Source organism: Vigna unguiculata, chromosome 4 (genome assembly GCF_037176805.1).
Source record: "Vigna unguiculata cultivar grain cowpea cultivar isolate G323 ecotype 2 chromosome 4, ASM3717680v1, whole genome shotgun sequence".
Lineage (NCBI taxonomy): Eukaryota > Viridiplantae > Streptophyta > Magnoliopsida > Fabales > Fabaceae > Vigna > Vigna unguiculata.
In genome coordinates, this window is record NC_140795.1 from 8,302,817 (window position 1) to 8,320,792 (window position 17,976).

General features: G+C 33.8%; 3 protein-coding genes and 1 long non-coding RNA gene across 4 annotated transcripts; 2 read left to right on the forward strand and 2 right to left on the reverse strand.

The window, feature by feature from the left end:
- On the reverse strand, window positions 1-1,806 carry LOC114180441 (uncharacterized). Its single transcript, XM_028066759.2, has 3 exons — window positions 896-1,806; window positions 656-790; window positions 1-566 (listed from the first exon to the last, which is right to left on the reverse strand). The coding sequence occupies exons 1-3, from the start codon at window positions 1,331-1,333 to the stop codon at window positions 144-146; spliced, it is 996 nt and encodes a 331-aa protein (XP_027922560.1). The 5' UTR covers window positions 1,334-1,806; the 3' UTR covers window positions 1-143.
- A 2,472-nt stretch (window positions 1,807-4,278) lies between these two features.
- Window positions 4,279-5,876, forward strand: LOC114181132 (inositol 1,3,4-trisphosphate 5/6-kinase 4-like). Its single transcript, XM_028067489.2, has one exon. The coding sequence runs from the start codon at window positions 4,322-4,324 to the stop codon at window positions 5,759-5,761; it is 1,440 nt and encodes a 479-aa protein (XP_027923290.1). The 5' UTR covers window positions 4,279-4,321; the 3' UTR covers window positions 5,762-5,876.
- Window positions 5,877-6,211: 335 nt separating this feature from the next.
- Window positions 6,212-9,676, reverse strand: LOC114181395 (uncharacterized protein At1g66480-like). The gene is made up of 2 exons (XM_028067839.2): window positions 8,847-9,676; window positions 6,212-6,546 (listed from the first exon to the last, which is right to left on the reverse strand). The coding sequence occupies exons 1-2, from the start codon at window positions 9,408-9,410 to the stop codon at window positions 6,451-6,453; spliced, it is 660 nt and encodes a 219-aa protein (XP_027923640.1). The 5' UTR covers window positions 9,411-9,676; the 3' UTR covers window positions 6,212-6,450.
- Window positions 9,677-15,360: 5,684 nt separating this feature from the next.
- Window positions 15,361-16,490, forward strand: LOC114182542 (uncharacterized). The gene is made up of 2 exons (XR_003604114.2): window positions 15,361-16,026; window positions 16,238-16,490. It is a non-coding gene; the product is annotated as an uncharacterized LOC114182542 (long non-coding RNA).
- Window positions 16,491-17,976: the final 1,486 nt, after the last annotated feature.

Sequence of the window (17,976 nt, forward strand, 5' to 3'; positions counted from 1 at the left end):
AAAAACACAACAAATACAATTCTACACAACTTAATGTTTCATAGGTTTCAATTACATGTCTTGTTACAATTAAACAAATGAAAATGATATTTCATTTCCATCAAACAAAACAAAATACATACATATTGCTGATACTCCAACAACTATTTCGGTATCGTTTTCTTCTTCCGACTATAAACTGCGAACGGAGTTTGGATTAAACGGCTTTTCAACCGTAACCGTGGATCATTCCTCATACGCACGTACATATCACTGTTGGTTGCATTTCTGTCTTCTGCAGCTTCACTTGGAACATCCACTTCATTCAAATTCACAGGAGAAACAAATTCATCTTTACTTCTATTTTCCCTCTCAGCCAGAGTTGATTTCAATTTAGCAATCGCTCTACCAAGTTCACGAATATCATGTTCTTGCTGCTCAATTACACCCATAAGCTGCTCCTTCTTTTTCATTCCACCACACTCTTTCCTCTTACATTTGTCACGCTCGCCATCACCTTTTGATAAAGCTTCTTTCACAACTAACTCGCTTATTTCTTCCTTAGAAAGACAAAGATCATGCACAATCTGAAATTTAATTTAAAACAAACAACATCAATAAATTGCAAAAACAACTTAAACCACAAACAATGCAGGATAAAATAATAGAAAAGTACCACATTATTTTTCAAACTATTTCTTATGGACACATCTCCAACTTTGTAATCAATCCAACGCAACAACCTTGGAAATTTGGATTCAATAACTGCTCTCTTTCTCTTCACAAACAGGAAGTGATCAAAAGCCCATAGCTACATCATACAATATTACAATTCATTTCAAACAAAGTTAGTCATTCATAACAATAAACCAAAATGCTACACAACACGATATTGGAGAAAAACAAACGAACTTACCTGCAATAAATATACGCATCCGACAACATGGAAGTGTTTTTGATCTGATTGCTTCTTTAAAACAACTGAGGCAGAACTCAAACTACCAACCAAATACGAATAAACCACACCACCCCAGTTATATTTAACAAGACTAGTCAAATCATCTACAATTCCAAAAAGTGAAACAAACACTGCTCCATTTCTATTAGGCAACAGAAACTCAGAAATGCCTAAAAGAATGTACAACCGACAATAATCTTCTACATCAAGACACTCACACTCAGTCAATAGATAATTATAGACCATACTAATTGTTACCTTTTTTTCAGAAAATTTCTTCCTACAAACACTATCAACGCCAACCTCCTCTAAATCAATTCTATCTCCATAAACCCTCAACCCAAGGCCTACACATACATCTAATAACTTAAATGATACAAATTCGGAGTTAATCATGAAACCTCCTCTACTCTCCACCCACACATTACTTAACTCACAAAGAAGGTTTCGACTAATCTTAACTCTTTCATGCAACAAAACAAACCACCAAAATGGTGTTTGTTGAATACATTGTTTTTGCTCCACACTTAACTTCTTGTTCAACAAACCAATATATTGTGTTCTACAATAATGTCTGAAACTAATCTGCAAATAGACATATTAAAAACCATAGGTTAAACTTATTGTACTCAAATATAAATTAACTTACAAATCATCAAAAAATTAATTACCTGACTTATATCACTACAATCTCCAACCTCACAACCTGAACTACCTTCACAACCTTCACTGATGCCACTCATGTCAACTGACCTGCAATTATAATACGCATATTCAAAAACACAAATCCAATTTGCTTTTTCTACCCACCCAATCCTAAATGTCGAAACCAACATCCAACAACACAAATGCACATCCAATTTTGTACCCACCCGATCCTAACTGCCGAAACAATTCGCATTTTTTCTTACATAAAACGGTTCACATTTTCAATTAAATATCCACGACAACATTTACGATTTACAGAGCATCAGTTTGGGGAAGATAATGGGGTTTCATTTCCGCTCAAACATCACATAAATAATGGTTTCATTTGCGGAACAACATCACAAAAATAGGTGTTTCTAATAGGATAGTAAAACATACCACAACACCCTTTAATTTGCAGAACAAGAACACTTCAAATTAGGGCTTCCAATTCGACGCACGAAGCTATGACAGCAATCCGCACTCTCGCCGCACTCTCGCCACACTCTCGCCGCACTCTCGCCGCACTCTCGCCGCACTGTCGTCGCACGCCGCAGACGTCGCACTGTCGCCGCACTCTGCCCGCACTCTCGCCTTTAGTATAAACCGCAAACCAAAGTTCTGTTTTTTTAACTTCTCATTTTTCCTCTCTTGCGCGTGTATCACAACCTCACCATTCACTCCAAATTCTCTCACGCGTTTCTGCTACCGCTTGCTTTAAAATGAATAAAATATTCAGTGCCACGTAGGCGGGTAACTTGGGGGTCAAATAAACGGGGCATTGTATCATTATCCATGGTGTAAAAGTACAAGTGCTATTGGTGTTCAGAAGTCAGTTGGAACCACTTCTCTAGGACAGACATTTGACATTGATCATCATTAGTACTACTTTGCTTGCATTGTTTCTTGAGAACCATAGATAAAGATTAGAAATATTTGAAAAAGGGAAACAAAAATTGTCCTTTCCGATGAAGGATTAATACAGGAGCAGTTGATTTTTTGTTTTGGAAGAATTCTTTGTTATAGTAATTAGGAATGGCAAAATGGGCCAGGCCCGACGGGCCGGCCCGCCAGCCCGACTGAAAAAGCATGGGCCGGGGCTAAGAATTTCAGCCCGCCAACCCATGACAGCCCGGCCCGTCAAGCCCGCTGGCCCGTCGGGCCAGCCCACGGGCCAAAACGAGCCAGCCCGCGGGCCGTATAAATTAGTGAATAGAAAAAAAAAACACTTGCAGTGTAGCAGCAGGAGGTGGGTGGAGTGTTTAATTTTTTTGAAGTCTCTTCTCTACTCTGCCACTGCCAGACTTATTCCTTCATTCCTCTCACACTCTCTTCTCCTCCTCCTCCACCACCCGCGTTTTGGGAAACCAGAAGAGAGCACCCTCGTTTCTCCTCCACCCACGTCGCTGGCCAAGAAACACGAAGGCAGAGTGCAGGCCATTCACGGCGTCTCCTTTCTCCTCCACCGTGACATCCACCACGTCGCTGGCAGGGGCAGCAGCGCCACCATCGGACTGCGATTGACGAACGATTTCGACCGCCACGACCACCACGAACACAGATTTGTTTGTAATTTGCGTTCTGGTTCCCTTTTCTTTCAATTTGTAACCTAAATTTATGATTTTCGTAACCCTAAAATTGGTTTCCTGTAATTGGAAGTTATGGTGGCTGCATGCCAACGTGAGGAGCGTGAGTGTGATGGTAAGGGGCGGGGGAAACGTCGGGAAAGCATTGCGAGGGGTCTGGATAAGGGTGGAAGGGGTGCGGGGAAGATCTGAATTGGGCATTGTGAGGGTGGTGCGGCGGAACGGCGTCGTGTGGATGGAAGGCGTTTTGAGTGTGGGGGAGAGAGGGGTTGGTTCCGTGATCGCGAATGAGCTGTAACCTGCGCTGGTCGTCGGAGAAATTGAGAGGGTGGGTGTTGTTGTCGTGGATTCGGGGTCTCTTGAAATTCTGGAAATTAGGGTTGGCGGAGGCGTAAGGAAGAGGGGGTTGGTGTGGGTGGTGATAGGGTGGGGGCGGAGGAGCGGGGCAGAAGGGGAAGTGGGAGAGGGAGCAAGTGGGGCAGAGATTTGGGGGTGGAGTGGGACGCCATTGCCGATGATCCATTGCTAACTGCAACAACACTGTGTTTTGGAAGAAGAAGAAGATTTGATCCCTTCCCTTCTGAAAAACCAGAGACTAACCCTGCAGTAAAACCCACTGATTTGTTGAAATCTGATTTTGGACTGAAAATGTAACATATGGAAAAAAGCCCGCGGGCCAGCCCGCCAGTTTGCGGGCCGGGTTCAAAAGTGTAATCCGTTTCACCCTTGCGGGCCAGCCCGGCCCGGCCCGTATAAATCGGGTCAAAATCGGGCCGGGCTGGCCCGTTTTGACATCCCTAATAGTAATCTATCAGTAAGCAGGATGTTTCCTCATTTTCTGATGAAAAGGAAACTGAGTGAGATGTGGCTGTACTTGACATTAACTTTGCATTTATAGGAAATTGGTTATATTAAACATGGAAGTTAGGGTGGTTTGATGGTGTTCGTCTTTGTGAAGCTAATTCAATAGATTGATTCAAAAATTTACATATATTTGTACATTGCTTATTTGGTGAAATAACTACGTCACACTTTTCCACTTTCTATGTTTTTAACCTTGTAATAACTATAGTTTGTTTTTTTGTTTTGGTAGTTCTGCAACCACTTTCAGATGGGTGTTGTGAGGGGGGTGATATTGGATGAATCAGTACTCTTGGCTGAAAGTGGTGATGATCAAACTGCATCCACTCTACGACCAGGAACTGAGTCTCTCACCCGCATACTCTTCCTGTCCAAAATCCATTGCGGAATTGCTTATGACTCGGGTCTTCTGGACGACAAGGTGAGTATTCTTAAAAGAACTGCTGATCTGTACTCACTTGATTGCTTTGCCTTAAATGACTCTGCAAGTGAGGCTAAGCCTGGATGGAGTAACACCGATGAAGGCAGTGTTATTTATCTGATTTCTAATAAGGAGTTCTCACCTAAGTTAAACCGCTATAATTGGCTTATTGTTGTTCTGAATGTTGGAGGCGAAAGTTCATGTCACGATCCTAATATACATCAGATTGAGAGCTTAGAAGAGTTGCCATTGACCATATGCCGCATAAATAAGAAATTAATCGGAACCAATGCTGTGACTGTGGGTTACACAATGAAGCCTTCGCGTGTGGAAGATTTTGCAAAGAGGGGTGCATTTCCTTTGTGTCCTACTCAACAGGGGTTGATGTTCGTGCCTCTCACATCCAATTTGTCTCTATCATCTCAGCTGAAGGATGTTGACATAGTTCTCCACAAAGCTACTGATGAAATATTATCTATTGAAGACGATAAACCTACTTTTACACAGAACATGCGAGCATTGCAGAAATATTTGGATCAGCACCAGGATATCTGTGTGATTGATCCACTGAGTTACGTCTATCCATTGTTGGATAGGCTAGAAATTCAACAAGTTCTACTTGGCTTGGTAGAACTGAACACTGAAGGCAAATGTCTCATCAGAGGGGCTCATTTTAGTAAGGTTGATAACTTTGATGAATTTGATTTTGCAACTGGACTATCTGAAGCTAGATTGTCTCTTCCATGCATAGTGAAACCTAAAGTTGCTTGTGGTGTCAGTGATGCACATAAGATGGCAATTGTTTTCAGGGTTGATGATTTTAAGAATTTAAGTGTTCCTCTTCCGGCTATTATTCAGGAATATGTGGATCATTCATCCACTTTGTACAAATTTTATGTCTTGGGTGAAAAGATTTTCTATGCTGTCAAGAAGTCAATACCAAATTCCGATATTTTGATGAAATCATCTAATGGTGATGAGCACAAACCTCTTCTGTTTGATAGCTTAAAATCTATGCCCACTGCTGACAGTATCACAAGTAATGAGTCTATTGACCTTAAGTTGGTTACAGATGCTGCAAATTGGCTTAGGAGAAGGCTTCATCTTACCATCTTTGGTTTTGATGTTGTGATTCAGGAAGGTACTCATGACCATGTAATTGTGGATGTAAACTATCTCCCATCATTTAAGGAAGTTCCTGATGACATCGCTATTCCTGCTTTCTGGGAGGCCATTAGAAATAAGTTTGACTGTAGGATGTCTAAATAACTATCTGTTTGAACTTTGTGACTATTTGACACGGAATAATGTCAATGATTGCATCAGACCAATCGATCATATCAAGCTGAAATGAGATTGAATAACTCGTTATTTCTTGTTTGAAGTTTGGAATACTTACACTTGTTACGAATGATGCAGTCTAATGTTTCTTCTGCTGTTTGATGTTATATAACTTTGCAAGAAAGCTTTGGGTATGATTATTGGCACTTTAACTTTTGATTCTGTGGGTTAAGAAATACTTAATTTCACTTTTGATTTCTTAGTTTCTCGATTTTACAAATTTTCTTCTCCATATTTTTTCGAATTTGATCTCCTATTATTTTAATTGTGAAACTTTAGTTCATCTGTTAAAATAAATTTTAATATTTTAAATGAAACATTATTAATAAATGGTCTAACATTACATAATCAACATAGTGGAGGGATCAAATTCGTAAATTTAAGAAGGTAGAGACCAAAATTTCAAGGAAAACATTTAAAGAAGCACATGTCTCTAGAAAATACATTTCCAGATTTGACTACAGTGGGGGGAAAATTACATTTGATATTAGCACTGTTAATCTATAAATGTATAGACATGTCTATGTATATAGGCTACAGATTTTAGAACAAAACTAAATTGTTACAGAAGCAGAAGCATTTACCATACAAATAATGGCTTGCTTCTGCATAAATGACTATCTGGAAGGGCTAGTATAGACAAGTGACTTTTGAGGTGCTGCTGATTCCTCGTGAATTTCCTCATGTTCTACTGGACTGAAACTCACCTTCTTCTGAAGAACAAAAGAAATCAAATAAAGAACATTAACTCTATTCCCTGAAGAGTTACAATTAACTAATTAATATGTGTGAACAAAGATACAAATATCCTAGGCGAATTTAAGACCATGAAACTTTCTACACTTTTTTCTTGCCAACTTGGGTTTCAACTTCCAAAGACATTCAAGCAACACATTTCATCGAGTTGCTACAGACAACTAGTAAACTAGGATACTTATAATGATTCCTAGTGCTACATTTCTGGTCATAGTTGCTGACAAACCGACAATGTTGACATTTTGGCATGCTAACTATTACCCTCATGAATTATGGGAGACAATGATGCAGAAAGTGCTGCCAAGTGTAAAAATCCAAAACCACAGTAGACTTTATATCACAAATATATATATATATATATATATATATATATATATATATATATATATATATATATATATATATATATATATATATAAAGTTGCTTCTAAATGTAATGGATGAAGTGCCATTTTAGTTTAGCGCGTATATACCCTTTACTTTCAAAACTCTTATCTGCATAATCATTACTATGAATACAATTGTTGAAAGGTGCTTTGTATTAAAAGTAATATTCAAAAGTTAGAAAATACCAAGATAATTATCATTAACAAATTGCATTTCTTTTAAATGTTATAAGTGAGAAATATGATTGCTGACTAATTTTTACTGAAAAAAAAGTCTGACAAATTTGAGTGAAATTTTTTTAATCGTTTTTTGGTATGAAAACGTAAACATGCGACTTTTAATGGTTTCACTCTTACCAAGCTGGAATGAGTTTTAGTTTTCATTGCATCATTCTGTGGTAAAACCATTATTTGAAGAATAATTTATGTAACATGTTTTAGTTTAATGCACAAGTGTGATTTAACTTTTGAAAAAAAAAAAAGTCATTAAAACAAACACCGACTGCTGATGCTATCACACGTTTGACTTGTAAATATTTGCATCTTTGGATTGGATGGTCAAAAATGAATGAGAACTTAGAATAATAGGGCGAGGGCATGTTACTCACCATGTAAGATAACTTGAGAAGAAACCACAGAACAACCAAAAGAGAAAAAACAAAAATAAGAAGAAAAGAAAATCTCGTAAACAACGTGAAACACCCAAGTCATGACTGAATGCATCATCCTCAGAAGTTAAAACTTGCAATATAATTTTATTTTCCCAAACACTATCATTAGCATCAGCAAGCTAAAGTTGATTGCTACTCTATCATTAACTATAATTTGTACTCATAAAAATTAAAGTCTAATTTATCTCAACTGTGTTTTCGTTCACAAGATATCTCTGTCTACATTTTTGGTTTGCCGCTATTTTTATTCTTGAGTTAGAAAATGTCAAAACTTAACATTAAAATTTCATTTTTATCCATATATATCATCTTTCAGGTGGTCAACTAGAAAAACGGCAATTTGGAATGATGAATCACAAAATTTGTGATTATTAAGATAAAACAGAACAACTCAATCTAAGATATCACATCAGTTAATAAAAAATTTAAAAGTCAGTTGGAATATACTGCCAATATAACTACAAGTTATTTATCATGCATAATAATTTATTAACAATTTATTAACTTTTATTGCCACTTCTTTAAAATATTTTGAATGATTTATGATTATTAAAAACATCAACAAGTTATGTGTGGTTTTTAAGGGTCTCTCAAGTTTACTAAAATGAGCATTAAAATTGTACTTTTTTTGGGTAATATTTAATCCAATTCATTGTAATCTTTTCTTTCTTCAAAAGGGAAAAAAACTATGAAAAACTCAATGATACAAAAACTAAATAATAGTAAGATCTGTACAGTAAAAAAAAAAACATATAACAAACAGACTTTACATGTTCGGAATTATTCCACCCCCTTCTATTTCTTTCTTCTAATTCTTGTATTTACGATATTCTCTAGTCCAATTCTTAGAATTGGTTGGGAATGTATTCATGAACTTTCCATTTAAATATAAGTTTTAAATATAAAATAAAACTATTACATAATTAAAAGTAGGTCGAATCAAACACAACCTTGATCCTATTCTGATCAAATATACGATATGAATCTTCATGTAATAAAAAACCATTATTATGTTAAATGAATGTTGAGATAAATTATTTTGCGAAATTCACTCAAGATAGGATCATGTGTGTGTATGTACGCAACAAAATTTTAGTGCACGTCTATACCAAGCAAAACATTCAAACAAAATGTCAAAGATTGGAGAACACAATTGACAACATTAAAATAATCGAACAAAATTAAACAAACACAACATACCCTTTGTGCTTTCCGATTGCGAAGCTCCTTTTGGGCCTCCACCACCGATGCGCCACCGTCCACGGCGGCGGCATTGTTCCCCATGTACAAACTTAAGATCTTCTCCGCCACCTCACCCCCGTCGTGGCTCTCCTCCATGAGCCTCTCCAACTGGGCCTTGGGCACCCTCATTCTCACCCTCGTGGGCCCACTACTAGTGTCTGGGCCCGGCCCATGCTTCACCACGGCGAGGTCCGAAACGGAGCGTTTCGACAGCATCAAGAAATCAAGCCTATCCTTGGCGTTCATGCCACGGATCCCACTTGATCGCACCCTCCTCGTCAGTGGCTCGGGCCGAACCTTGGGTAACTCCACCAAGAAATAAAGCTTCTTGGGCTTGAGCTCGTGGTCGGGCTCCAAGGGCTTGGCCCGAGGCCCGAAGTTTTTTACCGCTTGAGAGTCCAGCAGAACGTGACCGGGGTAGTCTTTAACGACGTCGTTTGCTCTGGCCGGAGTCTTCAGCTTGAACGTTTCACCATCTATTTTCATCACCTTTGCTCTTTTACTCCCCATAGCGTTCCCCATCGATTTTCCTTCACTTTTCTTTGATTGGAATTTGTTTGTGATTAATTTCCACAAAGGGTGGTGGCGGTGCTGCTTCTTTTGCTCTTTATATTGGTATCATAAATAGGTTGTGTTGCTCCAATTAATATAAGAAGTTGACAAATTACGAGGTTTGTGTTTGTGTGTGTGAATTAGTGGAATTTTGGTAGAGATTCCATACAAATAAGGGAAGAGAGGGTTCATCTATAATAGTGGTGTGAAACCATTGATACAATTAACAGGGAACAAAGTTAAGTTTGGTGGGGTTTAATTTCACTTCCATGGTTATACATGGGACCACATTTTTAATTCACCTCATTCATCACCAACGACTTCACCTTTTTTAAACTATGATTCACAGTTTTTCTTATTAGTGAGAATGAAAAAAATAGTTAAATAGTTTTGTTTCGTTCACTGAATTTATCTGACTCGCTCAAATTCAGCAAAACTCTAGTGTTTCTAAATCTTAAAAGTCTTTGAAAACGTATTAATTGTATGAGAATTAAGTAGTTGCTTCCGTAAACTAATTCGTTAAAGATTTTTTCCTTGAAGATGTGGAGCTTAGCCAAACTTCAAATCTTAAACTCTTGTCTTTCCATTAAAAAAAAGTGACCTATGTTGCATATATGATTTTGTCTAGATCACTTCGAAGAAAACAACTTCAGTATATAGTTTTTTAACTACCATTAATGCTGTATAACTAATATATTTTTTTTATACCCATTCTATCGTACATTAAATTGTTGAAACCTTTGATCTTCATCGGCCTTACATCTTTTGTTGTTTTAATATTATTTAATAATGAAATCTACGATGATGATGCAATCAAGCAATCATTAATTTTCAGAATATATTATTTCAAGAAATTTTTTTCTCAATAAACTTACTTAATTTTGACATATATAGAGTACTTCTTCGATCACAGAACTACGTATATATGTTGCATGACCAGTGGCATGCTAGGCAACTTTTGAAAGGGATAAGGCGCTATAGAGGCCTTTTTACATTTTCAACTTTTCTTTTCAACTTTTATTAAGAAATATACGTCTGTTTCATAAATAAAGGTGCTCACACAGTCACACTTACATTAAATGGTTCTGTCCAATTTAGACTTTCAAATTAAAAACAGTTTTTCTCTCTTTAACTTTCATCAGTTTCTGTATACTTTCTGTCAGCAAAGTTCACACCACAGCCTTCATTTTTGTGGTGTAATTTAAGGTATCAACTCACTTGTATTGATTAATAATGAGCAAATATAATATGGTAACATTAAGAGTAGGTGCTTTATATTTAACATTGACGTGATACCAGCAAAATCGTTTTTTCTTTGTAAAACTTCATTGGTTTAACCATATTAACTAAATGTTTGGAAACCAATGATGAACAAGAAATTATGCTTATTAAAAATGTAGCTGCTATGATGCTGGAAGGCTCGGAACTATAGTGAAAACCGAACCTTTGACCAAATTGGTAACCAGACATCCAAGTCTAGAGACAAATCTGAAGTAATCTCACCAAACAACTACTCTTATGTCTGTAGTTACAACTAGTCTTCTACTAAGCAACTAGGTCGAATGAATAAGACACACATGAAACAATATTAAAGTAACTCAGATGTTTAAATACTAATTGTTGTCCGAAATCGCGGTAAGTTCCTATGCATTAATGGACTAAAAGCTTTTCAAAACAAGCTTTTCAAAAATACCCAAAGCTTTCTGCAGATTTACCCGTCTTTAGCTGAAATAGTTTTCAGTTAGAAGAAACATGAACTTGTTTAGGTTTTAATATTGGAACATCCCTATTTCAACAAACTAAACCTACCAACTACGTTCATTTCAACAAGACTGAAAAATATGTACCAAAGAAACCTGAGTAGGGACATGGAGGCTTATAGCTTGGACCAAACCTCAACCTAACCTCAATGCTATACCTTTTTAACGTTCATTTTATAGTGTGTAGTCATTGATAAAGGTGAGAAAAATATATGTGGAAAGCTATAAAAGTTGAAGTCTAAGACAAAAATTCAGAGGAGCACATGAAATTGTGAAATTTGTGAAAGGGAGATGGGATAGGTAGGAACATGACCCACTTCACATCTTCTCCATAAAATGCTTTTTATGAATACAAATTACAAATATTCCATGCACTATAGGATGAACAAGGTATGGATTAAAGTAAGTTTATTTTCTCTCTGTAGTTCTGTCGGCACTAAAAACATATGAAGCCGTAACGAATTGATCTAACCTTGTAACATGATATATGGTTTAAGTATTATAAATAATAGGATTAAATATGTTTTTGTCCCTCAACTTTTAGCGAAATTTGAAATTAGTCCATCTTCGAAACTTTATACCAATTTAGTCCTTCATCTTTAAAAATGCGTGAATTTAGTCATTTTAACCAAATTTTGTTAAGTTTATCTAACGTTTCAAGCACATTTCATAATAATATTTGAATTGTTTACATCGTTTGACACATCTTCATTTTAATGTTAACTCAAATATTATCAGAAAATGCGTTTAAAATGTCAAATAAACTTAACAAAAATTGGTAAGAAGGACTAAATTCACGCATTTCTAAAGATGAAGGACTAAATTGGTATAAAGTTTCAAAAAGGAATTAATTTCAAAATTCACTGAAACTTGAAGGACTAAAAACATATTTAACCCTAAATAATATAAATATATCTGTAAATGACATTATTTTAAGAAAATAATATCATCATAAGTGTAATATGTCTTATACCAAATATTATCTACTAAATTAACAAATATTACTACTACAAAATTTAAAAATATATATTTTAGGAAAATATATAAGATTAAATCCTGTTAGCATGAACAACAAGTTATAATTTGAACCAATCTTTAAAATACATCTGATCAAACTTCATAATTGAATATGTTAAAAAATAGCTAAGAAAACGAAAGTGGTTGAATTTAATAAATGATTTATAAAGTTATATATAATTAAAAGGATAAAATTAAAAAATAAAAGGTATATATAATTATATAGGTATAACTATAGATAAAATAAAAAAAAATAAAATTGAGATATCAAAGTTTATAACAATTCTTATCATGATCTTATTTCAAAAATATTATGAGCAATATCGTGTAAATAAATTTTATTTATTATGAGTAATTATTTAAATTTAATAATGATAAAAAATAATTCTTTTATAATAAGTAATTATTTGAATTCAAAAAATAACTACTATAATAATAAAACTAAAAAAATTATTTTTTATTATAAAAAAATATTTAAATTTAAAAATTAGTAATTAAGATGATAAAATTGAAAAAAAAAACAAAAAGAAAAGATGTGTATTTCTAATTATAGATACTTGTGCATCAACAAATATTATGAGTATGTAAAATTTCCTCCTTCTCTTCCTTTGCTTACCACACGATGTGTTAATCTGTATATGATTTAAACCATTACTAAAGATATTTTTATTATATCATAGATTCATGTATACTTTATAGATACACTAAATTAGGATTCACATATTGTATCAAAATTGTGGCCTCAATTGAAATCCAGTTTATATATTATTCATATTTTAATAAGGTTAAAATACTTTTTTAGTTCCAATTTTCGTCAAATTTTTTCAAATAAGTTCTAATTTTAGTTTTGTGTTCAAATAGGTCTCAATTTTTGTCAATTTTGTTCAATTGGGTCCTTTTTTGCTAACACCGTTTAAATCATTAACGGTCATGAACAGTGATTGCTACGTGTCACTTCGTGGTTTTTTTAAATTTTTTTTTTATTTTTTTGATTTTTTTTTGAATTTTTTTTTTGAATTTTTTTTGAATTTTTTTAAATGTCCACGTGTCAACCTAATAGCGTGCCACGTGTCAAAGTCAATGTTCTATATTCAATTTGGTCCTTATATTTGTTATTTTTGTTCAATTTAGTCCCAATTTTTGTTAACATTAACCAACTTGGTCCCTCTCCAAATTGAAACCAAATTTAATTTTTATATTAAAATTCACATTTTTTATTAAATATTTTTATATAATATATTAAAATTCACACCATTATAACTTTGATATAAAAATTAAATTTGGTCACATCTTCGATAGGGACCAAATTGGTTAATGTTAATAAAAATTGGGACTAAATTGAACAAAAATAACAAATATAGGGACCAAATTGAATATAAAACATTGACTTTGACACGTGGCATGCTATTGGATTGACACGTGGACATTTAAAAAAATTTAAAAAAAAATTCAAAAAAAAAATTCAAAAAAACCACGAAATGACACGTGGCAGTCACTATTCATGACCGTTAATGGTTTAAACGATATTAGCAAAAAAGGACCCAATTGAACAAAATTGACGAAAATTGAGGCCTATTTGAACACAAGACCAAAATTATGACTTATTTGAAAAAACTTGACGAAAATTTGTTCAAGAAATATTTTAACCTTTTAATAACAATTAAATCAAGATAATTAACTTCATTCAAATTCATAATATCACTACATTCCTTGAAATGATTAAAGTAACCATATATTAACATGGGAGAATTGTTCATAGAATATTCTAGTGACTATTTATATGTATCCAACATGAAAATAAATCACATTCCATTATCATATTAAGCAATTAAACCCACATTCAAAAAGTGTCACTTGATCGAGATGCACAATAGAAATAAGGTGGAACTCTCGCTCACATTTTTTTCTTGAACAAGAAGTGTCTTCTTGCCTTGGTGGAAATGTCTATATTTGACTCACTCACATTTTGACTTAAATGAAAATGTAAAAAAAAAAATGCAAGAACTTCAACAACATAGCTAACAATTCATTCTATTAACAATACTTTCTTAACAAGTTAATCATACCTTGATGCAAATATTCCTTACACAAATTTCATATGAAACCCATTTTAACTCAAATTGAGAACAAAGTTTAAAAGAACATTCAATAAAGTTCAAACATTATCACTAGGACAACTCAAATAATATATTAGATCTCAGTTAAAATAGAAATGACTTTCCAACACTCCATCTCGTATATAAAATCATCAAAATTCCAAACTTCTATATAAACATAAACCTAGTTATTCAAATTTCATATGATTACTCTCGCTCTAAAATAAATCCATATATAATTACTTCAGTAAAAATAACCCTCTTACAAATAAAAATAACCAAACACTTTCATAGTTTCGTATTAATTAAAACTCCTTCCTTGTTTGGATCCATTAAAGCCTCACAAATTAAATGACTTACATGAATTATGGTCAGAATTTTGCAGCTGATGGCAAGAATGACGTGCAGCAAAGGTGGATTATGACCTTCTTATGAGTAACACATTGTTATTATTATAATAATCTTCCCAACGCTCATATCAAAATGACCAAATTAAATGGTCTCCAAAATGTTGGTTCATTTCATGTTGCTTCAACTTTGAATCAGTTAACGGCTATGCCAATTTTTCTTCGGGTTTAGTAAGACCACAGCATTAATAATTTGGGTAACAATCAATATTCAATTCACATAAATGCTATATGCTCCTTGGATAAATAGAGAAGAATGCAGTGATTAAGAGCTCATCTTCACCGTAAAACACTATGTAAACACTTCTTCAAACTAGCCAACAAAATATTTCACCCTTTTATCATCATTACCCATCTAACAAACTAGCCTTGTTTGACTGTTCACATGGTTCTTCATTCAAAAAGGCACGTCCAACAGAACATCAAACTTTAATTGCTCTTAATCGCTTTAACCTGGTGCTCCTTAGACAGTAAGAAGTTTATCCAAAGCCCAAAAGATAACAGGAAAGAAATTCATTCAAGAAATTTTTCTAACGACCAACTTATAAATTTATTATCTTAATTTCTTTAATCCAATTGTCTTTAGATTCAACATTCAGTGAATAGAACCCTTAACTATGTTCTTATGCTTGTAGGGAACAGGAGATCTCATGACTGCACTTCTTCTTGGTTGGAGCAATGTATTTACCTTTACTTGGGAGTTATTACTATAGTTTGATATTACCAATGTTTTAAATCCCGGAATGCGGTGCGTAGCGGCTGGCTGCAAAAACACTGTAGTGAGATATCGTATAGGGGGATAAGTGCTATTTTGAATTTTTTTTTATAGTTTATATTAATGTATATTATCAAGAATGATTAAAATTATTCTAAATCAATAGCATTCATAATTAGCAACAAAAAGACATAGGTGTTTTTAAAACACGGGTAAACACCAGCAAAAGTTAAATGCAAGCTTTTCAAGATTGGTATTATCAATACCCCATGTTCTAAATTAAAGTCTTTTATATAGTTTTCGCATTTAATACATACATATAGTTTTGAAAATTAAAATCCCTCAAGTAACACTGAAGAAAAGCTCTGATGTATCTGTTCTAAGGTATTTTTTTGAAATCAACCCGTTATAGCACCTGCTATTTGGTCCGCTACTACCCTGTAAGAGCCGCTACACACTGCTACACCTCTATAGTGTGCTATTTATAGCCCTGTGTCATCTTACTAATAATTTCATTTATATCTTTATTTATTTCAGAAATACAGAGACAACCTTGAGATTGCTGCAGAACTTGCAGTGTCAAGCTTGCAGGTATTTATTTTCTTGATGTGTGTCATTAATCTTATTGTTTCTCCACTTCTGATATTGTGGTACTAGTACTTTTGGGTTAGTAAAGTTCTTCTATCATTCAAAATATTTTGAATAATTTATATTACTTCTTACGAGCAACATGAGAACATGATGAGTGAGCCCACAATTTTTAATGGATAATTAACCGTTCAAGCATCATCAATATGTACAGGCACTTCTACACAGGACGCTCAGTGACTACAAAAACGCTGGACATGATTCCCAGTCAACCAGTTTAGAGATCAGATTAATTCAAAGCCAGGATGATATTCGCAACCCAGAAGTCAACTTTAAAGCAGAAATATACAGCTAAAGTTGCGATTTAATTTGGACATGTATGTATTAATGTGTATTATTATTAAAGAATGAAGAGAATTATGATAAATTGAGAAGGAAAGTTTATTTATTTGTTTTTTATTGATCAAGTTTAGAAATGGGAAAGTTTTAGAATCTAATGATTACTAATATGATGATTAGAAAGTAAAAGAAATAGAGTCTAACCATTAAATATTCTTATACATATTTTTAGGACATTACACATTCACACACACACATTATATATATATATATATATATATATATATATATATATATATATATATATATGTATGTATGTATTAGAATCCATATTCACCATGTCTGGCTTTTTTCTGTATGCATTGATCATTCCATCACATGTGGATGTTGATTGTTTTGAGTATGCCAGACTATAGTTCTGTATGTTGGCCATAGAAGATGATTGAGGACTACGTGTACTTGATGATTCTCCGATGCCTGTCCCTTTGTGGTTTTATAAGTGAGAATAAGTTGTTTCATTATTCTAATTAAAAAAAAAAATGTTTGAGAGGTCTTATCATATGGGTGGTATGTTCCCCCATGTACCATTTTCATTAATTATGGTGAAATTTTGTGTGGTTCTATTGTTGACATTATCCAAAAATAGCGGTGCTTCAAAATGATTTAATCTAGCTTTTTACATCCTGATTAAAAATCCATTTGGCTCCCCAGTGGTTTTCGCCGATGAAGGAGGAATCATGTCTGTGACAATTAACTTTCCCCTCTTATGCATTAATATCTACTTTGCACACACCTGGAGATACACAATGGAAAATGACTCAAACAAGGAATAGAATTTTAAAGGTATTATCGTGTCATATTTTTCTTATCTTCTGTTTTTTGTTATCTGACACTGTTCTGATTGCCTAAATATTCATTCTAGCATCATTAGTATCTTTCATCCTGTTTTTGAAAAAGAAAAAAAAAACTACACACTGAATTTGTATAAAGAAATCTCTGTAAACATTTTTAGAAGAACAAAATAAAAGTTTTACCTTCAAGTTTTTGGAATACTTTTCTTCCTTTGTTCATGCTTCCTTGACAGTTCATGTGTACTTTTAAAACAGACGTATGTGAAAGAAATAAGTACGAACTCTTACACACACATCTACATATCAGATTAAATGTAAATAAATTTAGTTAGAAATTAAATAAAAAAGTTTACTAGGAAGAGTGACAAGACGTGGAACCTCAATCTTTAATAACTCGTCTTAATCAGTCGTCCACATTTTTTATAGTGCTTGTGTCTAGATATTGGAAAATAATTTCTTTCTCTGTTTGTTTTATTTAGATGAAGCACGCTCCCTTTATCCATTGTAAGTGCTAAATTAGCAAAATAACTCAAGAGAAACCAGGTCCACTAGTGTAAGCTCACGACTTTCTCAAAACAAAAGAAAAGCTAACTAGTTCAGCCATGATTGGAGGAGTAAGAGATGGTTGAAAAACTGTGATTTGACTCCGCTTTGTGGCTATTTTGACTCAGCTTCCACTATTAAAAGTATTATACCGATTTATTCATCATAATTGCGTTATCTCAATTTCATCATTAGAGTGTGTATTAGTTTTATTTTGATA

Coding starts and splice junctions, on each gene's coding strand:
- LOC114181132 (XM_028067489.2), top strand. CDS start 4,322: ATGGGTGTTGTGAGGGGGGTGATATTGGATGAATCAGTACTCTTGGCT.
- LOC114181395 (XM_028067839.2), bottom strand. CDS start 9,410: ATGGGGAACGCTATGGGGAGTAAAAGAGCAAAGGTGATGAAAATAGAT. Junction 6,547..8,846: donor GCAATCGGAAAGCACAAAGG/GTATGTTGTGTT, acceptor TTTGTTCTTCAG/AAGAAGGTGAGTTTCAGTCC.
- LOC114180441 (XM_028066759.2), bottom strand. CDS start 1,333: ATGATTAACTCCGAATTTGTATCATTTAAGTTATTAGATGTATGTGTA. Junction 791..895: donor GATGCGTATATTTATTGCAG/GTAAGTTCGTTT, acceptor TGTATGATGTAG/CTATGGGCTTTTGATCACTT. Junction 567..655: donor ATAGTTTGAAAAATAATGTG/GTACTTTTCTAT, acceptor ATTAAATTTCAG/ATTGTGCATGATCTTTGTCT.